Source organism: Tenrec ecaudatus, chromosome 9 (genome assembly GCF_050624435.1).
Source record: "Tenrec ecaudatus isolate mTenEca1 chromosome 9, mTenEca1.hap1, whole genome shotgun sequence".
Classification (NCBI taxonomy): Eukaryota; Metazoa; Chordata; class Mammalia; order Afrosoricida; family Tenrecidae; genus Tenrec; species Tenrec ecaudatus.
In genome coordinates, this window is record NC_134538.1 from 62,720,091 (window position 1) to 62,739,465 (window position 19,375).

The following is a 19,375-nucleotide window of genomic DNA, read 5'->3' on the forward strand; positions in this document are numbered from 1 at the left end:
CATAATTGATCCTGGGGACAGCCAGGACTAGAAAATAGCAATTGTGCTTTCTGGGGCTGAGCCCATGGAAGTTCACAACTGAGGAAACGAACTCCTCTTTACCCTCCGCCCCTTTCGATGAGCTTTCAGAGGGTTTTCGTTTATTATGCGAACATTTTGCTGGACTGTGAGCACTCAGGAGAAGTAAGGTGTGAGGACAGGTGAGCAGGAGTGAAGGGATGAAGGGGTCATGAGGAGCAGGGACACGAGCAGGCAGTGGGGCCTAACAGGGGTTCCCAGGTTAATGGACTCCTGAGACTGCTGGTTGGAAATGCTGATTTCTGGGCTTCAGTCCCTGAGACTCTGATTCTGGAGATCTGGAGTGGAGGCTAAGAACCCGCGTGGGCTACAGCATCGGTTCTCAACCTGTGGGTCGCGACCCCTTTGGGGGTCAAATGACCTTTTCACAGGGGTCGCCTGATTCATGACAATAGCAAAATGACAGTGATGAAGTAGCAATGAAAACAATTTTATGGTTGGGGGGTCACCACCACATAAGGAACTGTATGAAAGGGTCGCGGCATCAGGAAGGTGGAGAACCACTGCTCCATAGGCATCTGGGAGTTCTGTGCATGTGGTCAGAAAACCATATTCAAGAGGCTCAGATGGATGAGCCTGCGCCTGCCCAGTCATGTCTCCATGTGGCTGGAATTGTCTCTGTTTCTTTTTCCCTAGCACACATCCTGGGCAAGGAAGGCCTGGGCCAAGGGTCAGTGAGAGGCAACTGCAGGGATTAATCTGGGCCAAGCCCAGCAAGCGACTGCTCTAAACTTACAGGGAATTGGACATTCCCTCCCAGAAGGGTCATAAGGAAGGGACGCATCAGCCAGTATAGCACCGGTGCAGTATAGCACTGACAAAACATATAGCACTCCTCTAGTTCTGTAATGTTTCCTCCCCCCACTATCATAACCCCAGTTCTATCTTAGCCATCTGGCTAGACTGAAACATGTACACTGGTACAGATAAGAGCTCTAGACAACACAGAATCTAGGGCAGATAAATCCCTCAGGAACAGTAATGGGAGTAGCGATATCATGAGGGTGGGGAAGGTGGGGGAAAAGGGGAGACTGATCACAATGATAGACTTATTATGACCCCCCCCCCCAGGGGACAAACAACAGAAACATGGGTGAAGGGAGACAATGGACAGTATAAGATAAGAAAAAAAGTAATTTATAATTTATCAAGGTTTCACAAGGGTGGGAGAGTTGGGGGGTGGGGGAGAGGAGCTGATACCAAGGGCTCAAATAGAAAGTAAATGTTCTGAAAATGATGATGGCAGTATATACACAAATGTGCTTGATACAACGGGTGTATGGGTTGTTATAAGAGCTGTAAGAGCCCCCAGTAAAATGATTTATAAATCAATCAATAAACTCACAGGGAGGGAAGCCCCCCTCCCCCCCCCCCACGGTTGAGGACCACAGTTGTGGGAGCCCTGGTCCCTGAACCTGACCCTACAACTGCCCTTCTTCTCTGTCAAAGCCTAGGAAGAGGGAAGCATCAGGGGCATAACCACAATAGTAAAATTACCAGCTGCCACCAAGCCAGCTCATGGTGACCCCACATGCGCCTGGTAGGCTGGGGTATAGTTTGGGGATTCATATTATAATGGCTTTCAGAAGTAGATCACCAGGCCTTTCTTCCGAGGCCCTGGGTGGATTTGAACCCCCAGCCTTTCAGTTAGTAGCCAAGACTAACTATTTGCACCGCCCCCAGAGAGTCCAGTAAGATAACCAGAAAACCCCTGTTGGGTCAATTCTGACTCACGGCAAACCAACAGGGCAGAGCAGACCTTTCCCGGAGGGCTTCGTCCCAGGCTTTCTCTGGAGGAGCTGACTGGCAGGCTGCTGGGTTAGCAGCGGAGGGCTCGGGGACAAAGCTGGCCGATCTTCTGTGCTGTGAGAGAGGTTTCCAGCTGTTCCCCTCCCACCTCGCCCTAGTCCTTCCTCCTTTGTAAGTGGGTCTCGTGACCCAATCTGGTGAGCACATGCGCTATGTTTCCTTCTGTAATTTAGAGGTTGGTTCTTTTTTTTGGTTTGTTTTTGGTCAGGTTTCCCGAAAACCTAAAAATGAGAACTTGCTAGAAGGGAGACCCTAAAAAGCAGAGGGTGACGGAGGCAGCAGTCTTTATCTCCAGGTGACCCAGAGTCAGTAGGGACGGATGCATGTTGGCGCAGGCGGGATCTTGGAAGGAAGATAAAGACCCGCAGAGCTAACCTGGGGAAGAAGAGTCCGATTGCAGGCCAGGACAAGCGTTGGCAAAGGGTCCCTGGGAGCAGACTTGGCCTGGCTCCGCTTGTGATCTGGGAGTCCTTCATGGATAGGACCCCACCCTGCTCTGTGCTTTAGCGATTTGGTTTAAGTCTCCATTGGAGAGCACACATGGGTGGAAGCGTCAGATAACAAAATGCACAAATACGAGACGAATGATCAAACCATGCACGTACTGTGTTAAGTCCTCTATAATACGGCCCCTCAACTACCAAGCACACTGCCTTCATAATGACCCTATAGGACCACGACAGAGGGCTTTGACGGCTGTTTGTACGGAAGCAGAGTGCTCGATCTTTCTCCCGGAGAGCATCTAGTGAGTGTGAGTGGAGTGTTTTAACCACTGTGCCATCCAGGCTCCTAACCCACAAACCTTTGCAGAAAAATGAAAAGCAGTGGCCATCCCACTTTAGATGATGTAGGACAAGTTCAGGGACACGTAACAGCTCAGGGCTCAGGCCGCATAGCCACATTGTGATGGCACTGGCTGTAAGTTCTAGATTTTCCTGTTCCAGAGCAAACGCTGGATGGTACCACAGACCCTTTCCAGGCCTGACTCTGACCCAGGGGAGGTTTGTTTGCGCCTGCGAAGAACTAGCCAAGTGACCAAGCTCCTCATCTGTAGGTTAAAGGGGTTGGACTGGATCTCCGAGGACTCTTCCAGTTCTAAAACCCTTTCTATTTCCCAGAAAAGGAAATTTTAGGGGCTCTTGAAAGAGCAGAAATGATGCTCAACCATATACATGGCCTGAAAAATCCAAACCCACAAGGCCATCCGGACCGTAACAACCATACCTAGAGTTTGTGAGGCTGTAAATCTTTACAGAAGCCGAAGGTCTCCTGTGACTCCAAGGAGTGGGACTGCTGACCTTGACTCCACAGGACCAACCACCAAGGTAGGGCTTGCTCCCAAGAACCACTCTCACTGCAGCTGTCAATGATGACTCACAGCAATTCCCAGGGATTTCCTGAGACTAACTGTTTACGGGAGTAGAAAAGCCCAGTCTTTCTTCTGGTGGTTTTGAACTGCTGACCATGTAAATCACAGCCCAACTCATAACCATTATACCACGAGGACTCCTCTAGGGCAAGATAACAGAGGGCACACTAAGTCTTCCCAAGATGCCCCACAGACAGACCTGAGGTGTCTGACACAGGTATTGGAGGAAGTGGGGGAGGGAATACACTTTCTGACATTATTGGAGGGGCTACAAATGCAGGGGGGTCTCAAAAGAAGGACATTTACCAATTATCTGTTAAAATTGAATGCATTCCCTGACCTAGTGACCCCACTCCTTCCTGATTCTGTCCTCATCCCTGTCCTCCCAGCAAAGATAAGTCCTCGGGGATTGTGTCCCCAAGCAAAATTCATTACACTGCTGAGCCATTGGCCCTTCTTCTTCTTTTTATTTAAAGTAACTGCTTGCTTGTTTTCCTTAAAGAAAAAAAAAACAGGGTAATTTTTCAATAAAGTATTACTTTGGGACTTCAATGTTCTCCCATAGGACCTGGGGAAAAGAAAGCCAAGGGAAATAAACAGAATCTGTAGGCAGGCGAAGAAGCCTTGGTGGTGCTGTGGGTTAAGGACAGCATTGGTGGGTCACAACCCACCAGCTGCTCTGAGGAAAAACGATGCCGCTGTCTACTCCCCAGATTTACAGCGTCGGAAATTCTAAGGAGCAGTTCTGTCTTATAAGGTTATGCTGAGTTGGAATTGACTTGATGGGAGTGGATTGAGTGTGTGTTTGTTTTTAACCCTAAGAAAGAATCACTCCTAGAAATCCTATCACAGAAGGGTCTGACTTCCTTGTTTATGAAAAGCTTCCACCGAGTTAGCCTAGCTGGTGCTCCCGGCACTTGGAGGCTCACCAGGCCCTTTTCCTGCTGTTCCCCTTTGAGGTTTCAACTCTTCTTATTGGAAGGTGATGTTGGGGGAGGAGGCACGCCCAGGCCACAGGTGATGTGACCCCACCTGTGAACACTTGGCCATCCTGCAACTAACTCCTCCCGGTACCCTGCGTGCCAAGGCCAGTAAAGCTCAGAAGAGGCTGTGGAGGAGAACTGTACTCTATGTTTTACATTAGACCTAATCCTGTAACAATCTTAGTTGTACCTCTCAGAGGGATTTGTCAAACACTAAGAAGCTTTAGGTTTTCTGACCTTTTTGCTATTATTTGTATTACGGTTACAAAAGTGTTTCCAGAACACTTACAGGCATTTTTATTGACTTTCAGATTAGAAAAAAAATTTAATTTTTAGGTTTAAAATCAGTCTCAGTTGTGTTTGCCAGGGGGTTGGAGTGGGGGTGTTGGGGTGAGGTGTGGTGTGTGTGTGTAAAATGAAGGCTATAATTGCTGAAGTAAGGTGGATCTTGGCTGAAAGTAGAGAATACCAGAAAGATGTTTACTATGTCTTACTGACTATGTAAAGGTATTCCACTGTGTGTGTGTGTGTATTCTAACAAATTATGGAGAACACTGTGAATACTAATTCAGGGTACTGGATTAGACTCACATGGAAACCTATACACAGACCAAGAGGCAGTTGTTCAAAGAAATCAAGGGGATGCTGCGTGGTTTAAAATGAGGAGGTGTGTGTGTCCGGGTTGTATCCCTCCACCATACTTATTCAATCTGTGTGTTCAGCAAAGAATCCAAAAAGGTGGACTATGAAAAGCAAAACCCAGGAACTGGCCAAGAGGGAGGCTCCTTAACCATCCACATTTTCAGAGGACACAGCCTTGTTTGCTAAAAGCAAGAGGCCTTAAAGTCCTTATTCCTACAAATCAAACACAATAGGATTCAGTATGGATGACACAGCAACTTAAAAAGGTTTTCAAAAAACCCTCAACACTGGGCAAATAAATAACAACATGACCAATGGAGAGACAAATAAATAACAACATGACCAATGGAGAGACAAATAAATAACAACATGACCAATGGAGAGACAATTGAAGTTGTCAAGGGTCTCATTTTAATTGACTCCACAAGCACGCCCATGAAAGTTGTAGTCAAGAAATGCAGAAACGTACTGCATTGGGCAAATTGGGTGCAAAAAGATCCCTTAAGAAGCAAAGATGTCACTTTGAGGACAAAGATGAGCAAGACACAAGACGCAGGGCTCTCAATTGCTTCACCTGTAGGGGAAATTCACCAAACCAGACTCATTGCCACTCAGTCAATGCCGACTCAAGGCAAACTGTGGGTTTTCGAGACTGTTAACTGTTTACAGGAATAGAAAGCTACCATCCTGCTCTTTTTCTCTGGACAGTGAGTAAGGAAGATGGGAGAGGGGGTGATTCATTTGAATTGTGGTGCTGGTAAGGAATACAGACTACACGAAGAAAGAGCTAATGTGTGCTTGGAAGTACAGTCAAAATGCTCCTTAGGAGAGAGGATGATGTGGCTTCACCTCATGTCCTTTGGGCAGGTTGAGGGACCGTTTCTGGAGAAAGACATCATGCCTACTAAGGTAGAAGGCCAGGGTAAAAGAAGAAAACCTTCAACAAGATGGACCGACATAGCGGTTACAACAACGGGCTTACACATAGGAAGGATCGGGAGCATGGTGCAGGGTAGGGCAATGCTTTCCTGTTGGACCTGGGGGTGCTACCTAACCCGGTCCAATTGTACCAGGAGACTTAACAGGGTTCATGGAGCAATGGGATGAAAAGAATATCAAATCAAATCTTTCCAGGAACTTTTTGAATCCCCCTCCCATCTGGGCTAGGACATGAAATAAGAATCTTTGTTCTTCCCAAATAGTTACTGAATTGTTTCTGCATAATTCATGGAATGTTTCATCCTTTCCTCAATGAGGTCATTAAAAACAAAAACAAAGCCAACCTGCTGCCACGGAGTCCATTCTGACTCAGAGAGACCTGATAGCACAGAGGAGAACTGGTTTGAAGGATGGAATCTTAAGGAGGAAGCAGGCTGCCACATCTTCCTCCTGCAGCCTGGCTGGCGGGTTCTAATTCCTGAACTTTGGGTGTGCAGTCAAATGCTTAATCAGTGCACCCCAGGGTGCCTCGTGAGTCCATTCCCACTGCTTCCAAGTTGATTCTGGCTCAAAAGGACCCTACTGGACAAAGTCGAACTGCTCCACGGGTGGCTATAAATCTTGACACAAGTATACTGCCTCGTGTGTGAAGCAGCTGGTTGAGTCACACCTCTGCCCTTTTGTTCGCAGCCCCACACATAACCCATCGCACCACCAGGTGTCCTGGCCCTGAGTTCAGGTGGAGACGAAATTCCTATGCCCACGTTTATTCCGGTTCTCTTCTGCGGTATCCAACCCTATCCTCGTGCTCAGAACATGTCGTTTATATTGCTGTCATTTTATATCGGTTGCTATCTGCTAGTTCAACTTTAGGTCGATCTCTCCCTAAAAGTTGCAATGTTCTCTTACCTATAATTAGTTGCTTAGGCTTCCAGACGATTTGTGTTAACATTGTTGAGTTTAAAAAAAAATCTCGTGGGACTTGCATGGTGACTGCATCACACTTATAAGTTAAATGGAGGTGAATAACCTCAGTCTCTGCAGAACCAGCGCCTTCTTATAAAAATGAATTTTGTTATTATCCCCCTTCCCCCCCCAAATCTTAGATTATCCAATGTATCTGTTCACGTACCATTCTGTTATTCGTTCCCATCAAGTGGGGTTAATACAGTTATCCTTACTATCAGTTTCCCCTCCCCTCCCCCTCTCTTTCTGAACCCTCAGGGAATCATTACTCCCATTACTATTTCTGAAGGGTCTCTCTCTCTTGGATTTCATGCATTGAATGCTCTTAATTATACAAATGAACATATGCAGGTCTAACAGGATTAATCAGGTAAAACTAAGACCAAAATAGTAGGGGGAGGAAATATTAAAGAAGTAGAGGATAGTTGTGTGTTTCAACGGGGCTATATTGCAACCTGGACATATCATCCCTTCCATGGGCCCTTCTGTGAGGGACTGTCCCATAATCTTACAGATGTTTTCTGGGTCTCCACTTTGTCTATGTTCTTTCCTGTCAATTTGATTGCTTGCTTTCAACTTCTGATACCTATTCACGTCAACCCCTCATGATCACACAGGCTTGTGTGCTTCTTCCATGTGGACTTTGCTGCTTCCCTGCTAGATGACTGTTAGTTTAAGTACAAGCCTTTAAGACCCCAGATGCTATATCTTAACAACAACAATAATAGTATTTAATATAATAACAAGGGATCCAGGGGGTAGGGTTCGGGGAGGGCAGGGAATAAAGGGGAGCTGATATCAAAGAGTGCAGGAAGAAAATGTTTTGAAAACAATGGTGGCAGCATTTGTACAATCATGCTTGCTTGAATTGAACTGTGGATTGTTTTAATATCTGTCAGAGCTCCCAATAAAATAGGGAGTAAAAAAAAAATTCACTCCGTTCTGGACAAATGGCAGAGGTGATTCCCTAGAAAGTGAATGGGGTGAGGGTAGGGGACGGGTGGTATTCAACACCTGTGCACAAATAGCCACTTTTGAAAGTGATTCAAAGGACGTGTGGCCTTCCCCATATCTACTGCCGCAGCACGCCTGCTAAGCTGTGCTGGAGTTTGACCCTTATTTCCGTGACCCTGAAGCACAATATGCTCAAATGCACACAGACCAGCTGTCCTGGTGGGGATCGTGAGCCTGCCTGGATTCAAGAAGCCAGAAATCTAGATTTGGTGTGGAGTCCCACTACCTGCGTGACCCAGGCCAGAGTGCAGGGCTCTCATGCTTTGCTTTGTGCAACATTCAGAAGCAGAGGTGGGGACATTTAGAGGACCCCCGGGCACTCCTTCCGTCCCGATAGGCTATGATTGCAATCCTTTAGATTTAGCTTTCTTGAATGTTTGACTCCCTTGTTCTCCGGGGAGGAGACAGGTCAAGCAAAGCAGGGCGAGGTGCAGGTTCCCGAGCTGCTGCCATGGAGGGCGGCCCTCAGCAGGCACAGGACTGCCAACAGATCGGGCTGTCCTGGCATCCTGCGAGAATAAACACCACTGTCTTCTTCTGACTGCACTCCGTGCTCCTCCTTCCTCCTCCTTGTGTCACCATGGTCAAACGCGCTACATTCCACGGAGAGTGATCTTAGCACACAGGAGAGATAGGGGATCCTGTGAGCCCAGGTAATTACAGTCGAAAGAGCTGGTATACTGGAACCTGGAGGAGGACAGCCATATCTTACAAGAGCAGCAACGGAGTACACCTAAGGCGCAACCCCATTTCAAAACTGGGTTGGGAGCAAGGCAAGCTCCTAGGCACTGACCCTAAACGCTCAGGGCATAACCTGAGTCTGCTTTTGAACTATCCACTCTTCCTGGCCGAGGCCTACTGCTGAGGGAGACTGAACTACTGCAGTCGGCGAGGGTACCATGACTCACAGTGAGACCTGAAGGAATATGAGGGGACTTCAAAAAGTTCAAGGGGAAATGGAATGGAAAGATAATGGAATAATTTGGCCAGTGGAAGAAGAGCGGTTCTGGGGTATTCACTCAAGTACCCGGCCGTGGCTGCACTCTGGGCTGCCCACAGCCATGCTGAATAGCAGGCCCTCTTCCAGAGCGCCAGTTCCTGTCGAGCTCTGGAACCACAGCTCCCTCCCTTGGCCCTTCAGACCGAGGAGCAACCAATGGCTTCCCACTGTTACTCACCCTTAGGCGCCCCCACCATCACCTGTCAGTTATTGAACTCCAGTATCAGTACCCAGTTCCCATCAAGTGGATTGACTCTCAGTGATTCCTTGTGTGTCAGCGTAGATCTGTGCTCGATGGGGGGTGCTCAATGGCCCATTTCTTTGAAGTAAACCAGGCATTTCTTCTAAGATACCTTTGAGTGGACTTCAACTTCCAAATTTCCACTTAGCAGCTGACTGTGCTCCCATTTGGACCACACAAGGGTTGCTCCTTTATACTCACTGCCATTGAGTCTGTGTGGTCTCAAAGCAACCACAAAGGGCAGAGCAGAACTGCCCTTGGGGGTTTCCCAGGCTATACTTCTATACAGGAGCAGACTGCCATCTTTTGCCCTTGTAGCAGCTGGTAGGTTTGAACCACCAACCTTGTGGTTAGCAGCCCAATACTTACCACATTCTACAGCCCCCTCAAAAAATTTCCTTTTCTGTGTTTTTTTTCCCTATCAGGATCCTGGCTGATATACAATTGTATACTTGCCTATCAACCTTTCAGAGAAAAGGAGTGTTACAGCCAGTACTAAACCCTTAGCTTCTCTCTGTCTTACTCATTCTCCCACATTCACACTGGAATTTGAATCCCATTAGAGCATGTCAGCAATAATTTAGTCATTTTCATTAACTCAGTGGACATTTCTGATATCTCAGCTGGGGCAGGGAGGGGAGCGGTGTGCTCCCAGTAAGACCAGGAATGCTGTTAGCTCTCCTGTACTGCACAGCGTAGCCCCCACAACAAAAATGTACGGTACCACCCCCAACTGTCAATAGTGCCTGAGGTGAGAAACCCTGAGTCAACTACAGCTCTCATCCTCCTCCTATCTCCGTGAAAGTCTTGAAAGGCTTCCTCAGAGGCCGCTCATCGTGACTCCAAAGCCAGGCCACGGAAAGTATGAGGAAGGGTGAGAGAGAAGGTGACCTTGCTAGAGTCCACAGGGAGTCCTGTGTGACCATAGTTGAGGAATGTGAATAACCGTGTGATGAGACAGAAAGACTGCAAAATTAATCATGGCAAGCATCGCATCATCTGATCTCCCCGGTGACTCATTTGAAAGTTGTTTCTCATTTTACAGTTGTTTCCGTCAAAAAAAAAAGTGAAAGGAAATACATGTGAAGTAAGCCCCTGGTGAAGCCCTCTGTCCATGGATGGGGATGTGTACAGCCTGGCTAACATGCAGAATGCATTAGAAAGTGGTTCCTAGCCTTGGTATCATGCAGAATACATTGCAAATTGGATAACTGCAGATGCAGTTAGTGAAAATTTAGCATATTATCATTTGCTCATATGGTCATAAAATGGATCATATGATCCATTTAAAATTTATCCTATATTTTAATATTTTCCTCTTTCAGTCGCTGGATTAATGGTTCCTTGGGGACATGGAGGGAAGGTTGGGGAAAATGAGGAGCTAATAACAATGAGTACAAGAATGAAGAAAATGCTCTAAAATTTATTATGTTGATGACTGTACATTTTTTCTTGGTGTGACTGAACTATTGAATTGTGTGATATGTGAATTATATGCCAATAAAGCTGCTAAAAAATCTGTACTATAAAAGTGAAGAGACAACTGATTGGTCGAGTATCTTCAAATACGATCAGATACTATCAGATAGAATCAAATAACCAAATATATATGAGTATAAAAAGACAACCCAATCATAATACAGGGAAAGAACTTGAGTCAACTTATCATTAAAAAGGACACTCAAATGGCTATGAAACCCATTAAAAGATGTTCAATATAATTCGCCAGCAAAACCAAAAATAAACTCATTGCTGTCCAGGCAATTTCTAGGATAGGGTGGAAGAGCCCTGCGGGTTTCCAAGACTGTAACTCTTTAATAGAGTAGAAAGCCTTGCCTTTTCCCTTGGAGGGCAGTGGTTTTTAACTACTGACTTGAAGTTAGCGGCCCAACACTTAACCCCTATGCCACCAGACTCCTCCATTAGCCAGCAGAGAGACCCAAATCAAAAGCACAATGAGATACCATTTCACTCTCATTAGGATGTCTGATATGAAACAAACAAACAAAGCCAACCCAAACAAATAAACCAGCAAAACAACAACAGAAATACCAAATGCTAGTGAGAATGTGGGGAAATTAAAACCCGTATCCATTGGTAGGAGGACTTCAAAGTGGGGCAGCTGTTGTAGAAAACAATATGCTGGTTCCTTAAAAAAAAAGAAAAAGGACAGCGAAAGAACCCAGCTATTCTATCTTTGGTATAGGCTCCAAGCAGACTGTGAGACTCACATTTCAGTGCTCCTTGTAGCTTATTCACAATAGCCAAAAGTTGGGAACAAGCTAATGCCCATGAAGAGATGAATGGATAAACAAAACGTGGGGCACATGTACAAAGGAATAGTGCTTAGCCAGTAGAAGCAGCAAAGTCTTGATAAAGGCGAGGCTATAACATGGAGAGTTTGAAGACATCATGCTGAAGAAAATAAGTAGAGCCCAAAAGGGCATATACTTTGTGATCTTGCTGATGCAAGAAGCCAGGAAAAGGCAAATGTTTTGAGATCCAAGATTACCACTGGGTACCAGGCAGGGTAGAGATGAGCTGGAAGTGAGTCTTTGGCAGTGAGTTAACATTTTTTTGAGGGGTTGGAGGGAAGGAGAAAGAGGAAGCTCTCTTTTTTTGTTGTTCACAGTGATTAAAAAAAATAAACTGATTAAGGGCAAGGTTCCATAGTTGATTATTGTTAAGTATTGCCAATAAATCTTACACTTATAAAAACTTACAAAAATTGTGGAAAATATTTACAACAATGATAAAAAAACAAGAGTAGCTTCTGTGGTTGTTTATGTATCAATTGCACTATGGAATTTGGTTTCTTGGTGTGGAAGTTTAGGGTTGCAGTTTCATAGGCCACCTCAGGTAACTGGGCTAAAAACAAGTTGAGTACTTTTGTTCTAACTCCTAGCTTATTGTATAGTGCTTGGTATATGAAAAGCCAGAACATGGCCATGCAAGGCACAAGACTTGATCGCTATTCACCTGGAGCAACAATGGAAGGAGAGTCAAGAAGAGAAGGGAGGATTTGGGCTGTCTGGTTAATTACCTCCATGAACAACTACCTCCTTTGCATGAGACTAGAACTTTATGATGCCCAGTTTCCACTATTAAACATTTTGCTTAAAAAAAAAACCTCTAAATGAAACCTGAACAAAAGTGGGAGAATGCTGAACATAACTGCAAATTCTCCTGAAATTATTGCCCCCCCCCCGTCTTTAAACCTTAAGCCAAAAACATTCCCAGAAATCTTAAAAGCAGATCATATGTGGCCTGACGCAATACCTGTCTTCATGTAGAGGTCATTGCAGACATGAATGCTATAGCAAAGTGTGGTGAAGAAACCAGATGGTGCCTAGTTATTAGAAAGCATAGCATCTAATGTCTTAAAGGCTTATCTTAAAGCAGTCGGCTAAGTGAGGCATCAACTAAGTCCACATAAAAGAAGCACATGAGCCTGTGTGATCTAAGGATTGTACATAATAAAATCCAAATCCAGAAGAGGGAGGGAGGGAGGGATATCAGAACTTAATATCTGAACACCGGCTTTGCAGAAGACTATGGCTGACCCAAAACCCATTCGCAAGAGGCCCGCTTAGAGCAAGCCTTCAGAGAGTCCTGTCTGATGGCAGGTCATGGATGTGACTAGCCCTGCGATCAGACAGACAGCACTGTAACGCCAATATGGCACTCCCTTTGACCCATTTTAAAGTTGTTTCAGTGCTTAATATTTTCTACTTTCTTTCCAATGAGGTTTTTCTCAATTTTGTTTTGTTATTGTTTGTTTCTTGTTTTGTATAATTTTCTGTATATGAAATCAAGGCCAGATCAATTTATAGTCAGTAAGTAGATTAATTTTCTAGGGGCGTGACAAGGGACCCTGGGGGGAAATGGGTGCGAACAGTAAAGAGCCCAAGAAAGAGGAAAATGTTCTGAAATCGATGCGGTGATGACGACACAACTCTTCTTGAGATGACTGAAAGATTAAATTGTATGATACGTGAAAGATATGCCAAACACACTATTAAAAAGAAATCCAAGTCATAGTTTACTTAACTGATAAAAATGTGGGCTACGAGCATCGTGCTTTCTTAAGAACACTTTGTAAAGGACCAACGTGATGATAGCAACTTGAAGGGTTAGATAGGAATCTTAGGGCAGGCACTCAAACCAGTGGGAACCTGTTCAGTCACGACCGCTGGAGCAAACACAATGCTCAGCAACCAAACCCCTTGCAGGTGGGATTTTGGCCAGAGTAGGAGAGAGGCAGTGGTGCCCTACTCAAACATGGTGCTCAACACACGTTCAGAACAGTATAACTGGCTGTCCTCTTGAGTGGGACATCCCTGCCTGTTCCCTAAAACGAATAAACAAACAAATAAACCCCCTGCCATTGAATTACTCCGACTCATAGCAACCCTATGTAGCATTTCAGACACTGTAGATATTTACAGGAGTACACAGTCTCATCTTTCCCCTTAAGAGTGGCTGATGGTTTGAACTGCCGTCCTTGGGGTTAGCAGCACTTGGGTCAAAAGCCCACTCACGAGAGGCACTGTAAAGCCTCTGACAGTTGTAATTGAACTGGTCAGATGCCCTGTTTAGAGACAATTAATTTATGTTAACGGCAATGGAATAACTCAGAAAAGGAGAATGAGAATTGTCATCAAAAGCCATCAAGTCGATTTCAAATTACAGAGATCCTAGATAGGGTTTCTGAGACTACAAATCCTTAGGTGGGGGGGGGGGGAGAGGGGGAATCCTTAGGGGAGCAAATAGCCTCCTCTTCCTCCTGCTGAGTTACTGGTAAGTTTGAAGTGTCAACCGTGTAGTTAGCTATCCAACGCTTCCCTGACGTTACCAGTAGGTCACACGGTCCAATCAATGTAATCGGTGTTAGTGAGTTGGACATGCAGAAACTGCTAAGTGGTGTATGCTTTATTGGGTATATTCTCCAGAACAAAATAAATGTATCATTTTGTTCATTGAAAAAGATCATAGAGCGATCCAAAAAGTCAAGAAATGAAAAAAACATCTATGTGCTGGAAACTAATACTCATTGTTATCAGATTAAAATGAATTGGAAGGGACATTAAGAGAGCTCTCTGAATATTAATAATGCCCCTTTAAATTCCATAATGGGTGTGCCTGAATATATTAGAATATGTATAAAGTCATAGCTATATCCCATGGTCAGTCCCACTTGTCACTTTGAAGTATGTGATCAGGCAGAACAGCGGAGGACTGGATACATGCATAGCCTCCATCTCCTAGGAAGTAGGACCGAAGCGCTCCAACACCGTCTTAGCAAAGCCAGAGTGGCCTGGGGAAGGTGCGCATACCAGACCATTGAAGCCTGGAAGCCACACATTCAGGAGTTCCCAGATATTTCTACCTGATTATTGTGTCTTGAGGATGACATTTGACTAGTCAACAACAGAAGCACAGCCTGCCAACATCACATGTCTCATAGTTACTCGATCCAGGCCTGAAAAAATCTTCTGTCCTGAGAAGACCTCTGGCTGCTGATAAGGCTAGAGATGGTGCTTTGGTGATATAAGTGACTGTACCGACCACATTGTCCCAAGGCAAAGCACAGGTGGCAAAGGAGTACAAACTGAATTTAACCCCTTGCTTCCTGACTTTCTAGACAGGTGGGCTGGATAGGTGAATGCCCTTTTCCTAACCTGCTCCATAGGTGTGGCAAAGACAATTATAAACAAGTGCCCCTTCATCCAGAAACCATGCATTGCACTGCACACCAACAATATTCCTAGCACTCAGGTAGACATATAGCACATTCAAATAACCAAAAGTGCTGGTGTAGCTACTGTGTAGAGGGAGAGAGTGACATATTTGACACGTTCCTGACGGTGACCTTCAAAGAGAGGAAATATTTCTATGCAACTGTACAACCGCACCTCTTGTCCTAAGCCAGGCTTGTATACTATTTAGGTATTAGTGTGCTTTTTGTTTTTTTAAAAATAATTTTATTGAGGCTCATACAGGTCTTATCACAATCCATACATCCATACATTGTGTCAAGCACACTTGTACATTCGGTGCCTACATCATTCTCAAAACATTTGCTTTCCACTTAAGCCCTTGGTATCAACTCATTTTTTCACCTTCCCTTCTCCCCTCCCCCTCCTTCATGAACCCTTGATAATTTATAAATTATTATTATTTTGTCATGTCTTAAACTGTCCGATGTCTCCTTCCTTTCCCCCACTTTTCTGTTGTCCATCCCCCAGGGAGGAGGCTATATGTAGAGCTTTATAATTGGTTCCCCCTTTCTCCCCCTCCTTCCCTCTACCCTCCCAGTATGGCCACTCTCACCACTGGTCCTGAAGGGATCATCTGTCCTGGATTCTCTGTTTTTCCGGTTCCTATCTGTACCAGTGTACATCCTCTGGTCTAGCCAGATTTGTAAGGTAGAATTGGGATCATGAGAGTGGGTGGGAGGAAGCATTTAAGAATTAGAGGAAAGTTGTATGTTTCATTGTTGCTACTCTGCACCCTGACTGACTTGTCTCCTCCCCAAGACCCTTCTGTAAGGGGATGTACTGTTACCTACAGATGGGCTTTGAGTCTCTACTCTGCACTCCCCCTCATTTACAATGATATGATTTTTGGTTCTTTGATGCCTGATACCTGACCCCTTAGACCCCCTAGGTCACACAGGCTGGTGTGCTTCTTCCATGTGGGCTTTGTTGCTTCTGAGCTAGATGGCCTCTTGTTTATCTTCAAGCCTTTAAGACCCCAGACGCTTTATCTTTTGATAGCCGGGCACCATCAGCTTTCTTCACCACATTTGCTTATGCACCCGCTTTGTCTTCAGCAGTTGTGTCGGGATGGTGAGCATCATGGAATGCCCATTTAATAGAACAAAGTGTTCTTCTTGCATTGAGGATGTACTTGAGTGGAGGCCCGATGTCCATCTGCTGCCTTAATACGAAACCTATAAATATATACATGTAGATCTATTTCCCTATCATTATATAGAAATATATTTACAAATGGACATGCCCGTATTTAGACCCCTATAAATGCCCTTTGTTTCCTAGTTCTTTTCTCTATTTCCTTTTACTTTGCTTTTGTCCCACTATCATGCTCAGACTTCATTTGGGTTTCAGTAATTCCTCTAGGTTACATCGCCCTTGCTGAATCCCTACCAGGCCTCTCATACCCTCCTTGCCACTAATTTTGGATCACTTGTTGATCCCTTGTCCCTGGGTTGATCAACACCACCTCCTTTCCCCCACCTCCCGTGTCCCGTGTCCCCCGGAACCATCAGTCCAGTTGATTTCTCCTCCAGACTGTTCATCCAACCTATCTTATCTAGATAGACCTGCAGAGATAAAAATATGCACCCACCACAAAACAAGGCATAGCAAGACAAAAGACAAAAGAAAACAGAACAAAGACAACAACAAAGGAAACCAATGACCAGTAAATAAAGTTGAAGAAAAAAAAAAAGGAAAAACCTGTAAATAGTTCAAGGTTCTGTTTGTTGACCTCTAGGGGTGTCCTCTAGTCTAGTCTGATGGAGTGCCACGCCCTAGCCCCAAAGTCTATCCTTTGCACTCCCTACTGGGAGCAGGAGGGAACTAAGGCATATGAAACTTTTAACTGTCTTTTGAAGTCTTGGTCCCCAAATCTATGGGAGTATTTTTTACAAGCAAGAGAGAGAAGAAAAAAGGGGTGCGTGTCATTCTTCAGATTATTTCATCTTTGTACAAAGATACTAGTTAATGTTTAATCCTGGCGATTTACTGTTCAGCAAGTAGCTGACCTTAAGAAAAGTCTGTCAATAACAAACAGAAATGTTTGTAATATCAAGTTAGTAGGAAAAAATTCAAGCATGCTGTCTTAATCAAGGGTGCCATACAACACCCACATTCTACTGAAAGTAAGCACCACAAAGTCTATTTTGTCTTCTCACCTCTGCGCCAGCCCTTCAGACATCCCACAGTGACCCTGCTAAAGGGCTTCCTGAATCAAGCTGGGGCTGTGGTGGAGCTAGAGGAGCAATCACTGCCCGCTTGCACATGGTGGGACCCCCGTGAGTCAAAAGTGCTAGCACAGAGAAGCCCTCTGCTCAGCAGAGTGCAATTTGAGAACTTTACCCCATTTTACACTTATGTTACAAAAATGATAACATCGACCTGGGTAGATCTCAGAAACAAAACGCAATTAGAACGAAGATGGAAATGAACAGATAGGCCCTAACGTGGCAAATTTGCCTTCAATCACATCCTAATTGGACGGCCTGTAATTTAAAAAATTATAGAAATTGAACGTGCATGCCATCCTTGGCAGATATTGAAGATCGTTTCTAAAGTTGAAACATAATCGGAAAACTGTTTCTCTCTAAAGCAACTCTCTGGTTACGTATGAGTACGCTGCGAGAGTTCAGTTCTTGTTTTTCTGGAATGCTTCATAAAAGGAAAGTTATGTACCGTGGCAATCCTGACTCTCAGCAACTCTGTAAGACAGACCTGTCCCATTTGGTCTTCGAGTGGGTGACTCTGGAGAGAAGCACTCCATGGAGTGGCTGGGGGTTCACATGACCCATAGTTTTGATTTGGTGACACCAAGACTCCATGTAAGGAAAGTAAGTGTCTCCATAGTCATTATTACAACCTTTTAGGGAAAATTTAGCACTACTTATCAATAGCCTTGCTTTCAATATTGTAGTTCTTTCAATTAAGATTAAGGAAATTTCATTCATTATGGAAATGATGCTTCACCAAGGGGGATTACTTTATAAACGATGATACCACAAAAAACAAACTCACCGCATGGGACTGATTCAGCTTTCAGTAACCCTGTAGGGCAGGGCAGAACTGTCCTTGTGGGTTTCCAAGACTACAACTCCTTATGGGAGAAGAAAGTCTTGTGTTTCTCCCACGGACTGAGTGACTGACTGGTCGTTTCAATCCGGTGACCTTGTGGTTAGCATTTGTAACCACTACTCCTGTAAATGATGATAGCTAACTTTTATTGAATGAATCTTTACCATGCCGAAAGGCCTGTTCTACGCTAATCTCCACAACCCTCCTACCAGGAGGATTATCATCTCCATTTTCCAAATGAGAAAACCAAAGCGCTAACAGAAGGTTGGGCAATGTGCCCAAGATCATATAACAAGTATATGATGAAAACTAACCAAAACGGTATATGCCATGACGCCCCAGATCTTTGTGTAATTTAAGAAAGATCTAAATAAACTAATTGTCAGCCTCATTTCCAGCCCTTTAATACAGAGTGCACCTCACAGAATGTTAATTCAGTTCCTTCTCAAAAGGCTGTCTCTGAAATACGTACATTTTTACACCTTTCCGAAGAGGAAAGGAGGAAAGTAAAACTAAAAGAGATTAAGTAACTTGTAAGGGTGGAAATGAATTCGACAACAGGGTTGCCAGGGCCCAGGCGCCGCCGCACCCCCACCCACCCACCCCTGCGACTTAATTACGGAAAATTGAACCACTTGCTCACCGGTCGCCTAAACTACAATGGAAATAAATGGCCCAGTTAGGAAAGAAACACCAAATTCCAGGCGTCAAGACGGAAGCCATGCATCTTTTGAAAAGCAAGTACATCTATAATTTTACGTGGGAAGAAGGACCCAGGAGAGGCACTGCCTGGGAAACTCACTCGGGCCATTCTATCCTGTCCTAGAGGGTCGCCAAGCGTCGGAACCCACTCGATGTGGTGAGTGTTTCATTTCATAAAATACTCGCATGTGTTTGCTTACATGAGCAATCCCTCGCTGGGCTGGGCCGCTCACGCCGTGGTCCTCGGCCCGCGGAGCCTGCAGACCGCGTCCGCCGCGCGCCCGGCCCGCAGCTCTGCGCTGACGAGCCGGCCTCCGACTTCCCTTTGGCATCGGGCCTTTAAGCTCGGTCCAGACAGAGGGTTTTCTAGAAGGCGCTCGAAGCCCCTGTTTCCAGCGCCCTCCTTACCTGAACCTGAGCACCCAGCTCCAGGACTCTGCGAAGCCTCTGGGTGGGGCTGCGCGGCCGGGCCTGCGGGCGGGGCGAGGGCGGGCGAGGGCGGGGCGCGGCGGAGGCGAGGCGCTGATTGGCCGCCTCGCTCGCTGGGCGGGTCCCCCGCTAGGTGCGCCCAGGCCCGGGCGCTCCGAAGGGGGGTGTGGCTTGGGTTTTGGGGCCTAAAGTCGGCGACCCTGACCCGGTGCCCAGCGCTCCGCTATGGGGTGCGCTTGGCCGGGCCGTGCACGGGCGGAAAGGGAGGAGATCCTATTGCGGACCCAGGGGACCGGGAAGCCGAAGGGGGTTCCCCCGGGTCAGCAAGTTCGGAGCGGTGATGGTTTCCGG

General features: G+C 45.6%; 1 protein-coding gene across 3 annotated transcripts in view; it reads right to left on the bottom strand.

The window, feature by feature from the left end:
• Positions 1-19,079, bottom strand: part of BLVRA (biliverdin reductase A) — a 43,904-nt gene extending 24,825 nt beyond the window's left edge. The window contains exon 1 of one of the 3 annotated variants that reach the window (XM_075558160.1): positions 18,796-19,060. In XM_075558160.1, the coding sequence (XP_075414275.1) occupies positions 18,796-18,927 (132 nt within the window). In that variant the 5' untranslated portion in view covers positions 18,928-19,060. Of the gene's footprint in view, positions 1-18,795 lie in introns of all 3 variants that reach the window. The other 2 variants (XM_075558161.1, XM_075558159.1) reach the window with 2 other exon arrangements.
• Between the last annotated feature and the right edge of the window lie 296 nt (positions 19,080-19,375).